General features: G+C 43.4%; 1 protein-coding gene across 4 annotated transcripts in view; it reads left to right on the top strand.

The window, feature by feature from the left end:
* The window catches only part of LOC121724834 (retinal-specific phospholipid-transporting ATPase ABCA4-like), a 54,476-nt gene extending 34,272 nt beyond the window's left edge, over positions 1-20,204 (top strand). For 3 of the 4 annotated variants that reach the window (XM_042111682.1, XM_042111684.1, XM_042111686.1), the window contains 25 exons: positions 157-211; positions 714-794; positions 3,931-4,094; positions 4,771-4,895; positions 6,270-6,368; positions 7,420-7,609; positions 8,062-8,156; positions 8,243-8,275; positions 8,814-8,919; positions 9,267-9,341; positions 9,567-9,736; positions 10,824-11,001; positions 11,271-11,386; positions 11,792-11,939; positions 12,581-12,704; positions 12,930-13,059; positions 13,331-13,451; positions 14,627-14,689; positions 14,989-15,095; positions 15,260-15,401; positions 15,721-15,855; positions 16,189-16,292; positions 17,114-17,206; positions 17,824-18,073; positions 18,671-20,204. In XM_042111682.1, coding sequence (XP_041967616.1) covers positions 157-211; positions 714-794; positions 3,931-4,094; positions 4,771-4,895; positions 6,270-6,368; positions 7,420-7,609; positions 8,062-8,156; positions 8,243-8,275; positions 8,814-8,919; positions 9,267-9,341; positions 9,567-9,736; positions 10,824-11,001; positions 11,271-11,386; positions 11,792-11,939; positions 12,581-12,704; positions 12,930-13,059; positions 13,331-13,451; positions 14,627-14,689; positions 14,989-15,095; positions 15,260-15,401; positions 15,721-15,855; positions 16,189-16,292; positions 17,114-17,206; positions 17,824-18,073; positions 18,671-18,781 — 3,015 coding nt within the window. In that variant the 3' untranslated portion in view covers positions 18,782-20,204. The remainder of the gene's footprint in view (positions 1-156; positions 212-713; positions 795-3,930; positions 4,095-4,770; positions 4,896-6,269; positions 6,369-7,419; positions 7,610-8,061; positions 8,157-8,242; positions 8,276-8,813; positions 8,920-9,266; positions 9,342-9,566; positions 9,737-10,823; positions 11,002-11,270; positions 11,387-11,791; positions 11,940-12,580; positions 12,705-12,929; positions 13,060-13,330; positions 13,452-14,626; positions 14,690-14,988; positions 15,096-15,259; positions 15,402-15,720; positions 15,856-16,188; positions 16,293-17,113; positions 17,207-17,823; positions 18,074-18,670) is intronic. The other variant, XM_042111683.1, reaches the window with a different exon arrangement.
* Positions 20,205-20,311: the final 107 nt, after the last annotated feature.

The following is a 20,311-nucleotide window of genomic DNA, read 5'->3' as shown; positions in this document are numbered from 1 at the left end:
ACACACACACCATTCCAACAGCTTATACATATTCCAAATGCTCATACATTTGATAAACCACTGCTGCAGCAGAATACTCATTTCATAAGGATCAGTCTGTGCATGGTTCTAGTGTGTGCTGCAGTTGAGTTTACATGCTTGTTTCTGTTCCATCAGATTTTCCTTAAGGTCACTGCAGATAGTGAGGGAGCCAATGCCCCTGTCGCTGCAGGTAAGTGAACTGCATACGTCCAAGTACGCATACACTTTCCCCATGCGCTGTCAATCTGTTTCTTGGTGTTTTAAGCCCCCAACGTTGTCTTCAAGGCAACGCTGCCTGGAAGGCGCTAGGGTTAGGCATTGGGTTAGGGTTAGGGTTAGGATTAGGTGCCTAACCCTATAGCGCCTTCCAGGCAGTGTTGCCTTGAAGACAACGTTGGGGGCTTAAAACATCATCAAGCTGTAAGTCTAGAGCTATTGTTTGATCTCTGTGTTTTTGTGTGACATGACACATTTCACCAAAACATTCTTTGAATGTTTTAAGTTATTATAATAGATGTCATCATAAGTATTTATGTTGTGTTGTAAGTGTTTAGTCTGTCTTGTCATGTGTCATCTGTCTGTGTGTTATGTCTTCTTTTGTGTGTGTGTGTATATGTGGTGACATGTTGGTTTGTTTTGTGTTGTGTTGTGCTGTGCTGTGGCACCTGCTTTGTCCCATGTGCGTCCCTAAGAGCGGTTTGTTCTGGAACGCCGGAGGAATGCCGGTGGCCTCCTGAAAGAGAGGGAGGGAGAGGAGGTGGCAGACGATGAAGGTGACCCCTGGCTCCAACTCCTCGAGCCATTCGCTGAGTTAGACCCCTTACAGCTGGGTTACACCAGTTGCACATTTGAAGCGTTCCATTGGCAGAGTATAAAAATAGTTTTACAAGACTGGTATCATTTTTTCGAATTGTACACACCGCTATCACATCTGGTGCAGCCAGTTCCATTGATTATACCGGAAGCTAATTGTTGCAGCATACGCTGCATGAGTGGAACGCTTCAGTTAGGTGCCTGGTGTAGCCTGCCTGTTACACAGCAGCTCAGAGTAGAGGCAGTGCTTTTGGTAGGGCTGTCTGCTGGCGGCACTATGGATAGCACTACTGGAGCTCAGAGGCAGTGCTTTTGGCAGGGCTGCCTGCTGCTGGCACCATGGAAAGAGCTAACTGGAGCAAAGCAGCTAGTTGGTGCATTTATAAAAAAAACATGCAAGATGACAAGGAGCATTTAAGACAGGACACAAGATTTTATCTGATATTAAAATAAATACATAAATAATGGCAAAGTGTAATATCTTATGTGTAAAAATGCATGGACCAAGCATTATTTGCATTTCTGGGCACATTAGACTTTATGCTTTACCGATTCATTCAGTTAGAGCCCATGGTCTCTGGGCTTTGGTCATGCAAGTACATTTTGGCCAAGTCAAGGCCGATTTGTAAGTTGGCTTGAGAAAACTGTGCTTTTGCTTGTGGGTTTGTTTCTGACCTCTGTGTGCTGAAGGTTCTGTGTGCTGAAGGTGAAGATGCTGAAGCACAGTGTTTCTCAACCACTGGGCTGGGGCCGATTAGTGGGCGCAGAGTACAATCTAGTGGGCCGGGAAGCTAAGCTGTTTTCAAGTTGAAGCTAATTTTTTTGCGAAATATGAAGAACTTATTTTTTTTTTTAGTAGAGTACAATATTAATCTAATCTATAATAGAATTGTTTTAGAGTAACCATTTTAAACTTGAGTAACAAAGTTTAAAACAGTATCAAAGGCTATATCATTCATTCAGTGGTAGGCTATATCATTCATTCCAACTTTAAACAACGTCATCAATTCGAGGCTCTCAGTTTGAGAAGAAAATAGTCCAGTCAACGTTGAACAAATTGCAACAGAAGAAAACTTAACTGATTTTGTATCCTCAATATGTCCTGATTAAGGGGGAAAAAGCCCCAAAGAATCCCAATACGGGAAAGTTTAGAAAAAAGACCTAAATATACCCTATTCATGCGCCTATACAGTAGCGCCTATTCACTAAATGTACCCTATTCATGCGCCTATACAGTAGCGCCTATTCACTAAATATACCCTATTCATGCGCCTATACAGTAGCGCCTATTCACTAAATATACCCTATTCATGCGCCTATACAGTAGCGCCTATTCACTAAATATACCCTATTCATGCGCCTATACAGTAGCGCCTATTCACTAAATATACCCTATTCATGCGCCTATACAGTAGCGCCTATTCACTAAATATACCCTATTCATGCGCCTATACAGTAGCGCCTATTCACTAAATATACCCTATTCATGCGCCTATACAGTAGCGCCTATTCACTAAATATACCCTATTCATGCGCCTATACAGTAGCGCCTATTCACTAAATGTACCCTATTCATGCGCCTATACAGTAGCGCCTATTCACTAAATGTACCCTATTCATGCGCCTATACAGTAGCGCCTATTCACTAAATGTACCCTATTCATGCGCCTATACAGTAGCGCCTATTCACTAAATGTACCCTATTCATGCGCCTATACAGTAGCGCCTATTCACTAAATATACCCTATTCATGCGCCTATACAGTAGCGCCTATTCACTAAATGTACCCTATTCATGCGCCTATACAGTATTTTTCTCACGCAAATAGGGGAAAAAAATTAACCTTCACATATCACCATGAAAATTACTGAGTTGATTACTTACATCAAGACAAACAAAAAATGTATTATACGTTTTTTTTTTTATTGTTTGTTAACATGGGCAAACAGGGCATAATGTAATTATGTATAGCTAATGTATAGTGACCCAAAACTAATTGCAACATTTGACAAACAAATTGTCCAAGGCATGGAGGAAGATAATACATGTCTTAACTGGTATTATATCTCATCTAGAGGGTATATGCTTATAGAAAATATATAGTTTATGGTGTTTAATTTGTTTTCCCTGGACAGTATAGGCCAAAATGTATCCACTTTACACCTTTACAGAATAGAGGGCCATGTATTGTGCATGGCATGGAGGAAGATGGGAAATGTCTTAAATGGTGTTATATCTCCTCTAGTCTTGGAAAATGATGGACTGATACTTTAGTGTGATATACTGTATGTTTCAGTGACCTCTAAATCAGATTAAACACCAAAACCACTTTCCTAGGCTGAATAATGCTCAACTATGTGTAACAGATTGAACTTTGTGGAACACTTACATGCAAAAACACACTGGCTCTATTTAAAGAGTCAACAACCATTTCCATTGATTCAAAGGGCCAAAATGTAAAAATAGACACCAATTTTGCAACAAACCAGTCTGAAATAAGCCAAAGAAATTCAGTCTTTGAAAATAAAAGAATGTTCCTCAACAATGCAAGATTATAAAATTCCGTGTTAAGTTAGATGGGGTCAGATATTCTTTAGAATGTGTATTCTACAACATTCTAATTACAGTTTTGTCAGTATTTGCTGAAGAATAATGCATAAAACAACCCTCATTTTAACATATTTTCACCAACTGGATTTTCATGGTCTTTTACTATGGTGTCTAGATCACCAATTGAAATATAAAAACGTGAAAATAAATTCTGTTGCAATTAGTTTTGGGTCAGACCTTTGCCTGGTCTATTAGCTCTGTTGTGGTATTTATACAAATTAGCTATACGTAATTACATTATGCCCTGTTTGCACATGTTAACAAACAATTTCAACAAAATCAGTTAAGTTTTCTTCTGTTGCAATTAGTTCAACCTTTTTTCATAAAATGACTGGACTAAAACAGACTTTAACTATGAAACGTTGGGGAACTTTTTTTTAATGGGCCTTGGCCTGTTACAAGTACGAATAGGTGGTCCTTAAAGCAGAGAAGGTTGAGAACCCTTGCTGCAGCGCATGTTTCTGACCTCTGACCTTTGTGCGCTAGGTGTAGATGCCAATGGGCAGCCTCATGCAGCAGAGACGGACAGCAATGCTGGCCGGGGGTCCAGGCAGGTGAAGGGCCCGAGCCTCATCATCAAGCAGTTCCACGCCCTGCTGGTCAAGCGCCTCCACCATTCCACACGCAGCTACAAGGACTTCCTCGCCCAGGTGGACACACATCCTCCCATATCTCTCTCTCTCACACACACACACACACACACACACACACACACACACACAGACACGCGCACACACACGCACGCACACACACACACACAGACACGCGCACACACACACACGCACGCACACACACACACAGACACGCGCACACACACACACGCGCACACACACACACACGCACACACACACACACACACACACACACACACGCACGCACACACGCACACACACACACACAGACACGCGCACACACACACACACACACACACATGCACACCATGGTTTCCGTTGTCCGGTAATTACCGGACATTGGCTGGAAAAAAAATGAAATGTCCGACAAAATGAAATCTCTCTCACACACTCACACTCACACACATACACATATGCACGCACACACACTCACACACATACACCCTGTATTTTAATGAAGAACATTTATTTATTTACGATACATTATTCATTCACAAAGAAAATTGGTGTCCTTAAAGGTTGGATTTTTCCTCATTTTTTTAAATTAAGGCATTAAGATCCATTTCCAAAAGATGATTTTTTTTATTCCTCTTTTTAGTCAACTTTAGCATGGAGCTGAAGACTTTTTATAGCCACTGTAAAGTAATGCCTGCAATACTGATCCCCCTCCTTTTTTTCCTGATTATTTGTGCAGATTATTTTGCCAGCGACGTTTGTGCTGGTGGCTTTGATCTTCACCACGATTGTCCCTCCATTTGGGGAGCACCCCAGCCTGACCCTCACACCCTGGATGTATGGACCGCAAATCACCTTCTTCAGGTTTGGGCTTTTCCTTCTCCCAAATTGATCTTATTCTCTCCATCCTTCTCTCCTTCGCTTCTCTTCTCTTCCGCTGGTCAGCACCCTCAATCCACTCAAGACCAACAGAGCCCTGTTCTTGTCATGTCTTTTTGATTTGATTTGATTTATTTAATTGTATCAAGAATGCCTTACACATACAATAAAGGATAAAAACACAATAAAGTCCAGGACTTATTTCCATTGTGCTCCTCAACACATAACACCAGTACAAGACAAGACACGCACAAAGTGTGTGATAATCAATGACATAACATAAACACATTTTTCTTAAATAAATAAAAATAATAATAATTTTAAAAAAAAACGGTACCTGCCCCCCTGTTCTATTCAGCGACCCTCGCTAGTAACCAGGCCTTGATTCTCTTTTTAAAAGAGTTCAGGCTGGGAATGACTTTAATTTGCCAGTCTAACTTGTTCCACTGAACTCCACCTATATAGGTAAAGGTTCCTTTCCCTAACAATGTCTTAAATTTATAAGGACACAGATCTGATAGGCTGCCACAAGTGCAAATATAGTGTGTCCTTTACAAGGTCATGTCTTCATGTCACTGTACTGAGTTCATCTATAGGCTATGATGTTCCACTCCATAGAGTGCTGCTGTTCAATGGATGTTAGGCTATTATCACTATTGCTGTGTAATCATTCTGTGTTAATTATTATTACTATTATTATTATTATTGTTACTTTTAAAACACATTTAAACTATTGTCCTTTTATGTACTATTACCTTGTGTGTTTTATGTTTTCATTTTTATTCTTTACTTTTTAAACTATTCTTTGACTATTGCCCTTCTATGCTTTTATTAGCTATTCCTGTTTGCTTTTGTTTATGTAAAGCACATTGAATGACCTCTGTGTATGAAATGCGCTATATAAATACACTTGACTTGGCTATAACAGCATCTACCGTAATTTCCCAACTATTAGCCACGGCTTATACATTTATTTTGCAAAATTTCTTCAGCTATGAGGTTAATACACGGGGGCAGTTAATATGGTATTAATATGGTTTTGTTTCTTTTAACTTGCTAAAACACTGTCCTGCAGCTTATACACAATGTGGCTAATACACAGGAAATTACTGTACTATACTGACACTGTTGCTCGATGGTGTTTTATGCCCCCAACGTAGTCTTTCAGGCAGTGCTGCCACCGCCGATTTAAAGGCATCTTATCCTAAACCTAACCTTAACCCATGCCTAACCATAACGCCTTCCAGGCAGCGCTACCTTGAAGACAACGTTGGGGGCATAAAACACCAAGAAACGACACTGTTTGCCTCTCCTGCTGCAACTGACTTTCATGTGTGTCTTTGTGTCTTTGTTACTCAGTAACGAGAGGCCAACTCATCCCAAAATGACTCACTTTGTTCAAGTGCTCATGAGCCCACCTGGCATGGGGACACGGTGCATGGTGGATGAGCCGCTGGGGTGAGTGGAGTTCATATTACCCAAATAAGGTCATAATACATGGAGCAACTTTTTGAGCAGTGTTGCTCAGCAACCACAAAACCAGTTCCATTTATTGGGGTAGGATGATCATGACGATTTGCCAACTAATGATTAGAGTTCTCCAGAAAAGAAATTGTTGGCAAATATCAATGGGAACATGCCAGAACCACAATAATGAGGAACACTGCCCAGCAACATTGCTCAAAAAGTTGCCCCATGTATCATTAGCTTTAGCCTCGGGCCCTATCCATGGGAAACAGACAGGTTCATGCTGTTGTCTTCCTGTGCTAGCTAATCAACTGACAACTGATTGACATTAGTTTTTTTAGTAATTTATTGTCCCCAGGGAGGAAATTCTATTCCGCAACACCTTTCCACTTCAACATTTACATCTCCCAAAACATATAAGAGAAGATTACATACTAGACAGTACTTATCAGTCCCAGTCCCTATTCATATAGACATCATTAAAAGCCCACAGCTGCCCTCACCAGCCGAGAAGGGGTGGCCTACTGGGGGGCAGCCGTGGCCTACTACTGGTTAGCGCTTCGGACTTGTAACCGGAGGGTAGCCGGTTCGAACCCCGACCAGTAAGAACGGCTGAAGTGCCCTTGAGCAAGGCACCTAACCCCTCACTGCTCCCCGAGCGCCGCTGTGGCAGGCAGCTCACTGCGTCGGGATTAATGTGTGCTTCACCTCACTGTGTGTTCACTGTGCACTGAGTGTGTTTCACTAATTCACGGAATGCAGAAACCAAATTTCCCTCACGGGATCAAAAGAGTATATATACTTACTTATACCAGGAATGGTAACTGTTACTATAACGATATGAGCATCCACACTGACAAAGCGATAAGGAAATGATAAACGTTACTATAATGAAATGAGCATCCCGATAAGGAAACTCCTCATGTTCATGACTGTGATGTGAAAAATCTGATAGATTCTGATTGCCTGTCAGGTTATCTTTATAGGTATTGTTCATGGTGTGAATGGCCCTTAACTTAACTTAACTCCCTCCTGTCCGTAGGAACCTCACCTGTAGCAACTTAACCACGGAGTGGGCCGTCCCCTCCGTGGACCCAGTGGTCAGCAACATCCTCATGAGCCCAGAGTGGAACGCACTAAACCCCTCCCCCACCTGTCAGTGCAGCACCAATAAGAAGTTGACCATGCTACCCATCTGTCCAATAGGAGCCGGAGGACTGCCCCCACGGCAGGTGAGTCTGACCCATGCACGTATGCACGTGGGTGATTATCTTTCGCTGAAGTTGGTTTGTGTGTGTGTGTGTGTGTGTGTGTGTGTGTGTGTGTGTGTGTGTGTGTGAGGAGGTAAGAGAAAGGAAGATAGATAGAAAGAAAGAAAGAAAAGAGAGAGATTGTTTGGGAGGAGTGGAAGGCTGAGAGCGGAATTATAAATAAAAATGCACAAACCAAACAGTGGTTAAAATGAACCAATCATCCAACATTTTGTGCATGTGTGAGACATGTTTCTGCCTGTAAGGGTATACGTATCCGACATGTGTTACCCTGCGGTATGAACTGACCAGATGTTGTGCTATGTTTCAGTATGAACTGACCAGATGTTGTGCTATGTTTCAGTATGAACTGACCAGATGTTGTGCTATGTTTCAGTATGAACTGACCAGATGTTGTGCTATGTTTCATGCAGAGAATCGAGCGCTCAGGGGACACCATGTTGGATCTGACCAACAGGAACATCTCAGATTTCCTGGTTAAGACATACCCTACTCTCATCCGCACCAGGTGAGCCTGAAGCTGAACCCTAATTACCAAAGTTGATGTTATTTGCTCAGATGTTTTGACTCATGTTGCATTTACTTCCCTTACAGCTTGAAGAGCAAGTATTGGGTGAACGAACAGAGGTAACATTTTAGTTTCAATAAAATTAATTTCATTCTTCTCTCCTTCTGTTAATTTCACAGTATACCCAACAAGATTCTTCACTTTTGGCCTTGGCAAACCCATGAGCAGTTTGAGCAAACATTTGGTAACACTTTACTTGACAGTATCGACATATGAACACATGCCACTGTCATGACACATGAACCCTAACCCTAACCACTAACCTAACCTAACCCTAACCCTAATCCTAACCCTAACTTGTTATGACAAAAAACGAATGTCACTTAATAACAGAAGTTTATGACTTGTTTATGACACGTTCATGGCAGTGTCATGTCACTCTTATGTCGATACTGTCAAGTAAAGTGTAACATATGTTTCGATCATATGTTTCGATCACCCTGGATATTCGTCAGGCATAATAATATAACATAGCAACACACAAGTGCATTGAGTGAATTGGTCATTCTGCATGCTCGTAAGGAGCTACTGTACACAGTTGATGCATGATAGATTTGAGGCAATCCAGGCGGAGATTTTGGATTTTTCTCTTCTCAGGTACGGTGGGATCTCTGTTGGAGGGAAGCTGCCCATCCTCAATGTGGACCCCAGAACCATCCAGAACGTCTTCAACCAGCTCAGCCGCATGATGAATGTCACGGGGGTACGATAAATAGATTAAAGGAGAACTCATTTTTCACATAGAGCGCTCTTTCTCAAGGTCACCGAGTACAGTCGGTATGAAAAAAACAACAGAAAGAAAATGAGTGCTACCTAGCTCAAGTTACCAACAGCTAGAGCAGCCAGGCAGCTACACTGCTGCACTCTGGGGGCATGATTTTAAAGATGCAGCAACTAGAGCTAGGTAGTATCTATGTGAAAATGGCCAGAGTTCTCCTTTAAGGCCTTTGCAACATATCAGAAACATACATGCATGAGCTGGTGTTTGTTTAGATGAATAGTTCACATTTCACACACTTACAAATTGTGGCGGTGAAATTTGTTCTTCAGGGTGACTACACAAAGCTCGCCCTGAGAGACTTTGGCACATTTCTCAGATACATGGAGAGTGAATATAATGTGAAGGTGAGTGATTAGATGTGTGTGTTTTCATGTAAAGGGTGTGTGTCATCTCTCTCTCCCTGTTTGTGTGTGTGTGTGTGTGTGTGTGTGTGTGTGTGTGTGTGTGTGTGTGTGTATATGTGTGTGTGTGTGTGTGTATATGTGTGTGTGTGTGTGTGTGTGTGTGCATGGCAGGTGGGTGTGTATAATCAACCCCTTCACTTTATCACTATGTTTGTCTTGTTTCAGGTGTGGTACAACAACAAAGGGTGGCACGCCATGGTGTCTTTCCTGAACGTGGCCAACAACGCCATCATGAGGGCTCACCTGCCCTTCCACGCTAACCCCAACGCTTACGGCATCACCACCATCAACCACCCACTCAACCTCACCAAAGACCAGCTGTCAGAGGTCACTGTGTGAGTGTGGACACCAGTGGAGTCCAGATTTCAGTGGAATCGCTATGGGCCTGTTTACATTTGTTTTTAGAATGCATCTTGGGTGATTCGATCACAAGTGGTCCTCAAGGTGCACAGCCAGGTGCATAGCCAGAGTACGGCCAGAGACGTTGCTGACCAACTGAGTTTAGATGCCGCTATTGCCAAAGTCAAATTGATTAGTAAAAAGAGGATATATACTTATCCTGTACTTAGAACTCCCATTGTCCGGGACTCGTCAGAACGCATTAGCTTTTACGCTACAAAAGATATGTGGTCAAATGCGTCTTGGACCACCTCGTAAAAAGTGCTTTGAGTGATCGGACCACAATGCGCCTGGGTGACTGTTTAGAGCAGACCACTTGTGATCGGAACTCCCAGAACACATTTTAAAAACAAATGTAAACAGGGTCTGTTTAAATGGCTCTAAATATGGGAACGCTGTGGGGCAACAAGCTACAGCACCCGTACCACTCGAGTCCAAGTACCCATAGAGGCCCTGGTCCAACTCAGACACGGGTCACTTCCTGATCTCTCTCTCCCGCTCACTTCCTGTCCCGGGTCATTTCCTGATCTCTCCCGCTCACTTCCTGACACAGGTCACTTCCTGATCTCACCCCATCTCTCTCTCCCGCTCACTTCCTGTCCCGGATCATTTCCTGATCTCTCCCGCTCACTTCCTGACACAGGTCATTTCCTGATCTCACCCCATCTCTCTCTCCCGCTCACTTCCTGACACGGGTCATATCCTGTTCTCACCCCATCTCTCACTCACTGGTTCAGGTCAGACCCGGGTCATTATCTGTTCCACCCCATCTCTCTCTCCCACTCACTTCCTGACAGTCTCTTCACTATCCTATCATATGAAAATTCATTTAATGAAAAAAATGTCATAATTTTTTTTTATTTGCTCTGAACACATTTCACTGTGAATCAAAGCTCTTTTGCCCACCATTACTAGGACAGTATGTCAGACATGCCCCTGTTCCCTCAATGGCGGATTCGCTTCTGATTCTGATTATAGTGTGCATCATATGTTTATATTATATGTCCCTCTTCTCTACCCCAGCCTGAAGACTTCTGTGGATGCCGTGGTGGCCATCTGTGTGATCTTCGCTATGTCCTTCATCCCGGCCAGTTTCATCCTCTACCTCATTCAGGAGCGGGTCACAAAAGCCAAGCACCTGCAGTTTGTCAGCGGTGTCAGCCCATTGGTCTACTGGGTGGCCAACTTCTTCTGGGATATGGTATGGTGTCTGAATGATGCCTTCATTGACAGTAAATTGTATCTCATAGTTTGCACTGTTGTGTCATGTTTGAGTTACCAGTATACTCTGTGTGGTCTGTATGGTGTGATGTTTGAGTAAAAGTTCTTGTCCGTATATTGGAAAGCTGTGTTTTTGAGTCTTTCTGTAATTCTGTGCACATACAGTACTGTTGACGTGTGTTGTGCAGACTCGTGTAGAACTACGACCATGAACAAAACTATGTTCTGCGTTCACTTTTTCCTCTGCAGATTAACTACTCAGTCAGCACTGCTATAGTGGTGGGCATCTTTGTGGCGTTTGACAAGAAGTGCTACACATCACCTAGCAACCTTCCAGCCCTAGTGGCTCTTCTCCTTCTGTATGGGTGAGTGCCGTGCTATCAGCACACTTTGACTCCTGAAACTTTGGACATTCACTTGTCTCCCAACTGAATTACTTTACATCTATGAGTTGGCAATGTCAAGCTAATTTCCTATGTGACTAAATAACGTTTAATGGCACTGTGGGCCAGGCCATTTAATATTGAAAATAGATCATTTTATTTCCTTGCTTTGAGGCCATGTAAATAACTGAATTCTCATCTGTGTGTGTGTGTGTGTGTGCGCGCGCGCGTGTGTGTGTGTGCGCGCGCGCGTGTGTGTGTGTGCGCGCACGTGTGTGTATGTGTGTGTGCATGTGTGCGTGTGTGTGCGTGTGTGCGTGCGTGTGTGTGCGTGCGTGTGCGTGTGTACGTGCGTGTGTGTGTGTGTGTGCAATTGTTTCTCTGCAGGTGGTCGGTGACTCCGATGATGTACCCTGTGTCGTACCTGTTCAGCGTTCCCAGCACGGCCTATGTGTCTCTCTCCTGCATCAACCTCTTCATCGGCATCAACAGCAGCGCTGTTACCTTTATTCTGGAGCTGTTTGAGAATAACCAGGTAAAGTGTTGGCTCAGAGAGTGTTTGTTTTGTGTAGGCACTGTGCTATGTGTAATATCAACAGCATCAACAGCACTGTGTAATATGTTATGTCAACAGTACTGTGTAATATATAATATCAACAGCATTAAAGGTTGTATCAGCGATAGCGGGGATACGTCACTTCTGTTGATGTTCAAACAAAACAGAGAGCTAGCTCGCTACTCCCTCCCCCTCCCTCCCGTGCAATTAAAACTCTCCTAAACGCGCATCTCGTCGTTTATTGGTTGAAACACTTTATTTTGCCTTTGAGTGGGTTGCCAACCCTTGTTGATAGCAATTGTTTTTGTGTACAGATCTCGAAGCCTAGGCTGCCTACAGAGACGTGTTTTTTTGACGGCCTGCTTATGGGGCAGACAGCTAGCGGGTCATTAGGAAAGATTAGATGAATGTGATCATTTATGTTTGGGCCTTTTTGGGCCTGAAATCGCTGATACAACCTTTAATTACTGAGACAGTGTTTATCTTTTTCTTTAAAAAAAAAAAAAATAACCAACAACAACCAAAAACCATGAAACTCCCATGTGTATGTTTGTGTATAAATTCCGGTCCCTTAACTGTTGAATTTGAGCGTGATGTTTCTTGTTCTGTTACCCCACCAGCCGCTGTTGGCGTTTAATGAGGTCCTGAAGAAGGTTCTGCTGGTGTTCCCCCACTTCTGCCTGGGCAGAGGGCTCATAGATATGGCCATGAACCACGCAGTCACTGAGGTCTACGCACGCTTTGGTTAGTCACATGAATGCAGGCCATGTACATGAGCACACACACACACACACACACACACACACACATACACACACACACACACAAGCAAACTCACCATCGCAGTTGAATTTAATGTTAATTGTTCATCATATTTTAATGATCTAATGTGAAAAACCGCACACCATTGTCACTGCCCAATAGTTCACTCTGGGGTACAGCATTTTTAATGCTGTTTGAACTGTGTAGGGGAGGACTACAGTATGGATCCGTTCAAGTGGGACTTTGTTGGAAAGAATCTGTGTTTCATGGCTGTGGAGGGGTTTGTGTATTTCCTCCTCAACATTCTCATCCAATACCGATTCTTCCTGAATCACTGGTAAGTCAGAATCATAAAATCAGCTGTATCTATCTTTCCGCTGTATCTATCTTTTAGTACTTTCTTCAGACGCCTTAAGTTAGCCTTAAGTTAAGTTATTTCATAAATATTTCTTCCATTAATCTCACAACTTCTTCACACATTGTTCAGAGTTCAGATCAGAATTTAGGTTAACCTAAGGCTTTGGAGACTAGATATGCTGTGTTGTTCTTACATAGACTTACATTTCCGTTGGGAGTGGAGCTTAAACAAATGCACTGTTTTCTCCCAGGTTGTCGGACGCCAAGGGGCCTCCAGTGAAGGACGAGGATGAGGACGTGGCCAGAGAGCGGCAGCGCATTCAAGCGGGCGGCAGCAAGAACGACATCCTGTTCATCCGCGACCTGTGCAAGGTAGGAGCAGTGGGATAGGCGTGCTCGGATGACATCGACAGTAAATGCATAGTATGTGTAACAAGCTGTAATGTAAGTAAAGTAAAGTAAAGTATAATTTATTGTCCCCAAGGGGAAATTTGTCTTGGGCTTCACGATCACTGCATCACACATACACAGCTCTGGCAATTAAAAAACAACAGTTACACATACAGCTCCACACTACCACAGTTACAAAAAAAATCCTGTGAGGGAAATTTGATTTCTGCATTTATCCCAATCCGTGAATTAGTGAAACACACTCAGCACACAGTGAACACACAGTGAGGTGAAGCACACACTAATCCCAACGCAGTGAGCTGCCTGCTACAGCGGCGCTCGGAGAGCAGTGAAGGGTTAGGTGCCTTGTTCAAGGGCACTTCAGCCGTTCCTACAGTGGTCGGGGTTCGAACCGGCAACCCTCCGGTTACAAGTCCGAAGTGCTAACCAGTAGGCCACGTGGATGGTAGTCTCCTGGAGAAGGGTTATTGTTATCCCATGTCACATATCACCTACTGATCACGTCAACACGTTGAAAATGGCAGCACAGGTGATACATGGATGTTAATTTTTATCCTAAGATCTGCTAACGACAGTTTAATTGCAACAGCACTGTAGTACAACAGTAGTAAGTATACAATTAGCATGTCAGTGAAGTGAAGTGTAGCAATCTCTGAGATTTAAACTCTCAAGCCGTTGTAGTGCCAAAGCACCACCAATGAAGCTAACAAGTGTTCCTGATGCCTTAGAGACTATCTGCTAACTGCTTGTGTTGCTAAGAGGACAAACTGCTGCTGCTACAAATGGGATTGGGCCTGTTAATTGTGCTAAGAGGATTAGCCTCTTCCTTGTAAATGTACAGGCATTTCTTGTTAATTTGGCAACATGGGAATGCATGTCTTTTGCTTCATTGTTTTTTCCGATTAAAGCACAATCTGATTCTGAGTCATTGGGCTATTAGGCACTGTGGTCAACATACAGTTTTTTTATTTGCATAAAACACAGTCATGTGGTTTATACACAGTATACACAGTCTAAACCTTGGTTAATGGGCGGGAAATTACAGTACCGAACTACTAGTGTTGTTTACAGGACTATCATCTGTTGCTAACAAGATTTAACAGTTAACAAGCTAAGTCTTTGTCATCCCAACGCAGACATATGTCGGTAGGAAAAGGCCGGCTGTGGACAGGATCTGTGTCGGCGTTCCAGCAGGAGAGGTGAGGTTGAGCGCTAGTTCTACACACCAGTGGGCTACATGAATGTGACCAAACAACTAAAGTGTGATGGCACATGGAATCCTATGAATAACGTAGAAAACCGCACTCTCACATGTTTGCTCTTACATTTTTAATGGACTATGTCTCAACAAACGAACACGTTTTGGCCATAGACCATCATCAGCGTGTCCTATAGAATGTTATAGAAACTTGAAATTCCTAGGTAGTAGATAGAAGGTAGAGTTTATTGTTTATGGTTTAATGGTATTTGCTTAGCCACGTTTTTTACACGTCCTTAGTGTTTCGGGTTGCTGGGGGTGAATGGCGCAGGGAAAACCACCACCTTTAAGATGTTGACGGGGGACACAGACGTGTCCTCAGGAGACGCCGCTGTGACGGGCTACAGGTGAGACACACACACACACACACACACACACCTCCCAGCACACACACCCACAGCTGCAGCATTAACCATCCACATCTAAACCTCCATGGATAGGATCCACATGACTCTGGAAGAGAGCTCAGAGTGAGACATTTTTGTTTTTTCAATTCTATCTCCTCGACCAGCATTCTCAGTAACATCCTGGACGTGCACCAGAACATGGGCTACTGTCCCCAGTTCGACGCCATCGATGACTTGCTGACAGGTCGAGAGCACCTGTTCCTGTATGCGCGGCTACGTGGCGTACCTGAGGGCGAAATCAACAGGGTGAGTGCAGCTTCTGTCGTCATGCCAACGCACAGGATGCAAATGGTTACCTTTGGGCATTCAAACAGGTGGTGACATGTCTGAAGATCACTATCAGAATGACATATACACATGTGTCTGCGTCTGTGTGTCTGTGGGTGGTTGAATGGGGATCTGTGAAGGTCGCCTGTCTATTTCATGTGTCTGTGTTTCTGTGGGTGGTTGAATGGAGAGATGTGAAGGTCGGCTGTCTATTTCATGTGTCTGTGTTTCTGTGGGTGGTTGAATGGGGATCTGTGAAGGTCGGCTGTCTATTTCATGTGTCTGTGTGTGCTTGCAGGTGGCAGAGTGGGGTATCCAGAAACTAGGTCTGTCGGAGTACGCTGAGCGATGTGCCGGCACCTACAGTGGGGGCAATAAGCGAAAGCTCTCCACAGCCATCGCCATGATCGGCTGTCCCTCCCTCGTCTTACTGGTGCGTCCAGCTGCCCCCGACGTCCCTTGAGCATTGACATTTAGCAGATGCTTTTATCCAAAGTGACTTACATACTACAGTATGTCAATTACATTACAAGGGCAGTTGAGCCCGGAGCAACTCATGGTTAAGTGCCTTGCTCAAGGGCACAACGGCGGAGGCTGGGTATTGAACCCTTTGGTTAATCTTTAATGACAGTGTTACTATCTATGTGTGACTGATCAGTGATTTATTGTGAGGGTGTAATTAATTTAAGTGTTTGAGAGTGTTGAGTATTTATTCATTTTATTTATCAATTATTTTTTTTTTGTTGAACCTCTTTTTTATCTCCAGGATGAGCCTACGACAGGAATGGACCCCCACTCCCGGCGATTCTTGTGGACGGCAATTCTGAGTGTGATCAGGGATGGCCGCGCGGTGGTCCTCACTTCACACAGGTGGGTACTGGCTTTCTCCTCTCCTGCCTCAGTTCTATCATCCCCATCCTCCCCTGCCTCAGTTCTACCACCCTCATCCTCCCCTGCCTCAGTTCTACCACCCTCATCCTCCCCTGCCTCAGTTCTACCATCCTCCCCTGCCTCAGTTCTACCATCCACATCCTCCTCTGCCTCAGTTCTACCATCCACATCCTCCCCTGCCTCAGTTCTACCATCCACATCCTCCCCTGCCTCAGTTCTACCACCCCCATCCTCTCCTGCCTCAGCTCTACCACCCCCATCCTCCTGGTACTACATGGGGAAGGGACATGACAGAAGGAGTGTGTTGTGTCCTGCATGGGTGTTGTGTCCTGCATGTGCGTTGTGTCCTGCATGGGTGTTGTGTCCTGCATGGGTGTTGTGTCCTGCATGGGTGTTGTGTCCTGCATGTGCGTTGTGTCCTGCATGGGTGTTGTGTTCTGCATGGGTGTTGTGTCCTGCATGGGTGTTGTGTTCTGCATGGGTGTTGTGTCCTGCATGGGTGTTGTGTCCTGCATGTGCGTTGTGTCCTGCATGGTTGTTGTGTCCTGCATGTGCGTTGTGTCCTGCATGTGCGTTGTGTCCTGCATGGGTGTTGTGTCCTGTGTCCTCTAGTGAATTTCTGCTGATGTCCATTTTTTTCTTTCTTTTTTCTTTCTTTTCCTTTTTTCTTTCTGTCTTTCCTTCATTAATTTTCTTTCTTTATTTCTTTCTTTCCTTCTTTCTGTCTTTCATTCTCTCTCTCCATCTCTCTGACTCTCCTTCTTTCCCGCTCTTTTTTCCTGTTTCCTGGCCCTCCGCAGCATGGAGGAGTGTGAGGCTCTCTGCACACGGCTGGCCATCATGGTGAACGGCACCTTCAAGTGCCTCGGCAGCATTCAGCACCTCAAGTACAAGTGAGTCTGCATTCTGTGTTCACCTGCAGCTGAAGCTCCCCTGCTTTCTTGGGAAAGCTCGGTCTTATGCCAGCCCAGAGGAGAGTGTTCTTTTTTGTTAAGTTGTGTGTCAGTTAAATAGACAAAAAATGCATTTATTGTAGGCTTAGAAGTGCTGGAATGAGGGGTACATTGTATATATGTGTGTCTTTGTGAATGTGTGTGTGTGTGTGTGTGTGTGTGTGTGTGTGCGTGTGTGTGTGCTCTATATCAGCAATGTGATAGTCTTGCTGTGTGGGCATATATTTTATGTACCCATGAGTACCAAAGCCGTATCATCTCTGAAAATATTTGTCTTTAAGAATATTATGTCTTTAAGAAGTTTGATTGGTGGATTTAAATAAAGAATTGTGTCTTAGGGCGGTGGTAGTGTAGTGGTTAAGGAGCTGGGCTAGCGTGTAGTAGCTTGAAAGTTGTCAGTTAAATTCCTGGCTTCCACCGTTGTGGCACTTAACCCCAAGTTGCTCTGGGGACAATGTGGTCCCTTGTAATATAGCTTACATATGTAAGTGACTTTGGTCAAGAAGTGTCTGCTAAATGTAATGTAATGTAATGTTTTTGTGTGGCCGCACGTGAAGGTTTGGCGACGGTTACGTGGTCACCTTGAAAGTGCGGGCGGCTAAGCCGGGAACTCCCCCAGACCTTGCCTTGGCCGAGGCTTTCATCGAGAGCAGCTTCCCTGGCTGCGTCCAGCGGGAGAAGCACTATAACACGCTGCAGTACCAGATCACCTCCTCCTCCTTGGCTCGCATCTTCCAGCTCGTGCTCTCCAACAAGGAGCGTCTCCACATAGAGGACTACTCGGTCTCCCAGACCACCCTGGACCAGGTACAGTATACTGCAACGCATGGTCCACCTGTAATCAGCATCAATATTTGCTACCTGAAAATGATCTGTTCTGTAAAAAATATATGAAAAGATAAATTTCATAGAAAGGTTGATATTTGATACTAAATCATTTCATCCTCAAAAGTCATTGTTAATGTTCTGCTGAGGATATGTACTATAGTCTCACACAATCCACAATGGAATGAACCAATGGCAGGTGTGATTTTATATGTATGTCTGTTCTGATAGTGATCACTAGTGTGGTAAATAATGGTATATGTTGCTCTAATTGGGAAGATGGGGTGGTGGTAGCGTAGTGGCTAAGGAGCTAGACTAGCATGCAGTAGCCTGAAAAGATGTGGGTTCAATTCCCGGCTCCCGTCGTTGAGAAAGGCACTTAACCCCAAGTAGTTCCGGGCACAATGGCTCTTGTAATATATGTAAGTCACTTTGGTTAAAAGCGTCTGCTAAATAAAGAAATACATATAAATGTAAATATGTCAGTAGCTTGAACAAACATTAAGATAACTAAAACCTCATAACCGTCTCAATTGTGCGTCATTATGTCTCGGTGAGCTAACTGTTATGTCTCGGCAGGTGTTTGTGAACTTCGCCAAACAGCAGGCAGGTGAGGATGAGGACCAGCGGCCTCAGCCGCGGAGAGTGAAGAAGATCGCCCCACTGAGAGGCTTCGGGAGGAAGAAATAAATACAGATAAGTTAAAGGAACCCCAGAACAGAGCCGGAGGAAAACTAGGAAGAAACAAACAGGAAAACTGGGAAAAACAAACAGGAAAACTGGGAAAAACAAACAGGAAAACTGGGAAAAACAAACAGGAAAACTAGGAAAAAACAAACAGGAAAACTGGGAAACATACCTGATACAGATGGTGAACACTGTTGCGGATCTGATGTAGTGTGATCTCTCAGAACATTGCACAAGACAGTGTTTACCTTGACTTTCTCAATGCCATCCATGAACTGTGTGACTTTTTCTGCACATGAATGTTGATTAACAAAAATGAATCACCGTGTAAGAATATGAATTATAATGTAGCTCCTCACTTTGACCTCATAGAAGAGAAAGCATTTGTCACCATACCCTGTGAGTTGAAAAGGGAAATTTATCATTTTCTGTCCGTGTCAAATAGCAAATGCTCTGTAGTCCTCCAGCTGTGCAGCATCACTGAACTGAAATATCTGTGCCACAGGAATATAGGAATACTCACTGGACCCCCTCTCATCATGCCAAACCTCATGATGGGTCTTATTAAAGTTGTGATCCACGCAGCCACAAGTATAGTAGGTAGAACTGACAGTCATTGACCTACTGTACCACGCATGGAAAATTGAGAAGTGGTAAAAACGAATAGGCCATTCCATAGACATTCTATCCTTATTGTATAATAATGTAAAAAAAATGTGCTTGTAAATTGTTTTTGTCTGTTTCTAAAGAAGTCCTGTATATTTTCTTTATGATTTCATGAGACAACCTGACGCATTTATTATGTTGAAACATGGCCAAATGGGATGGTGTGTAACTACTTTTAAATTAGAACATCAAGCATGAGACACTATTATGAGCATCAAAATGAAACAACATTTAATTGTACCGCATTAAGTGTGTGTAGATTCTCAAGTCTATTTGGAAGGATTTTAGGAACACAAGTTGAAATATGCGTTCAATGGCATGTACAGCTATGTAAATACATTCTGGGTGGGCACTTTGTCGCATTTGCAGCTTTACAAGTAGATCGTGTCCATGTGTGCACTTTCCGAAATGTGCAGAAATATTACATGTGCAAAAGTGCTCGCTGATGTCTGGAAGCTACTCCTCAAAACTGACAAGTCAACATCATCTCTTTCAAAAGAAAATGATTGCTTGAGAACAAGGTTTAGCCTTGTCACTGTTTAAGTTGTGTATAACTTGTCACACACGAAATGAATGAAACATTTAATTATTAAATGAAATTTTTAAAAAGTAAATAAACCCTTGTTTCTCATTTGTTACAAATATTTTTGGTGATATTGAAAGTATGGAACAATGTTAATGATTTCTTCGCAAACTTATAGTAAAGGAAATCAGTCATCCACAAGCTGAATCCAGGAAACCTGTGCAATTTGGTGCAGCTATGCTATGTATTAGCATTGCACATTCCTCAAAGAAAGAAATCTCTTACCAACAGGTAGGCAACTTAATCTAAACTTATACTATCTTATACTTGATAAAGCTGAACTC

This window comes from Alosa sapidissima, chromosome 12 (assembly GCF_018492685.1).
Source record: "Alosa sapidissima isolate fAloSap1 chromosome 12, fAloSap1.pri, whole genome shotgun sequence".
Lineage (NCBI taxonomy): Eukaryota > Metazoa > Chordata > Actinopteri > Clupeiformes > Clupeidae > Alosa > Alosa sapidissima.
This window is presented reverse-complemented; position numbering and strand designations above follow the sequence as displayed.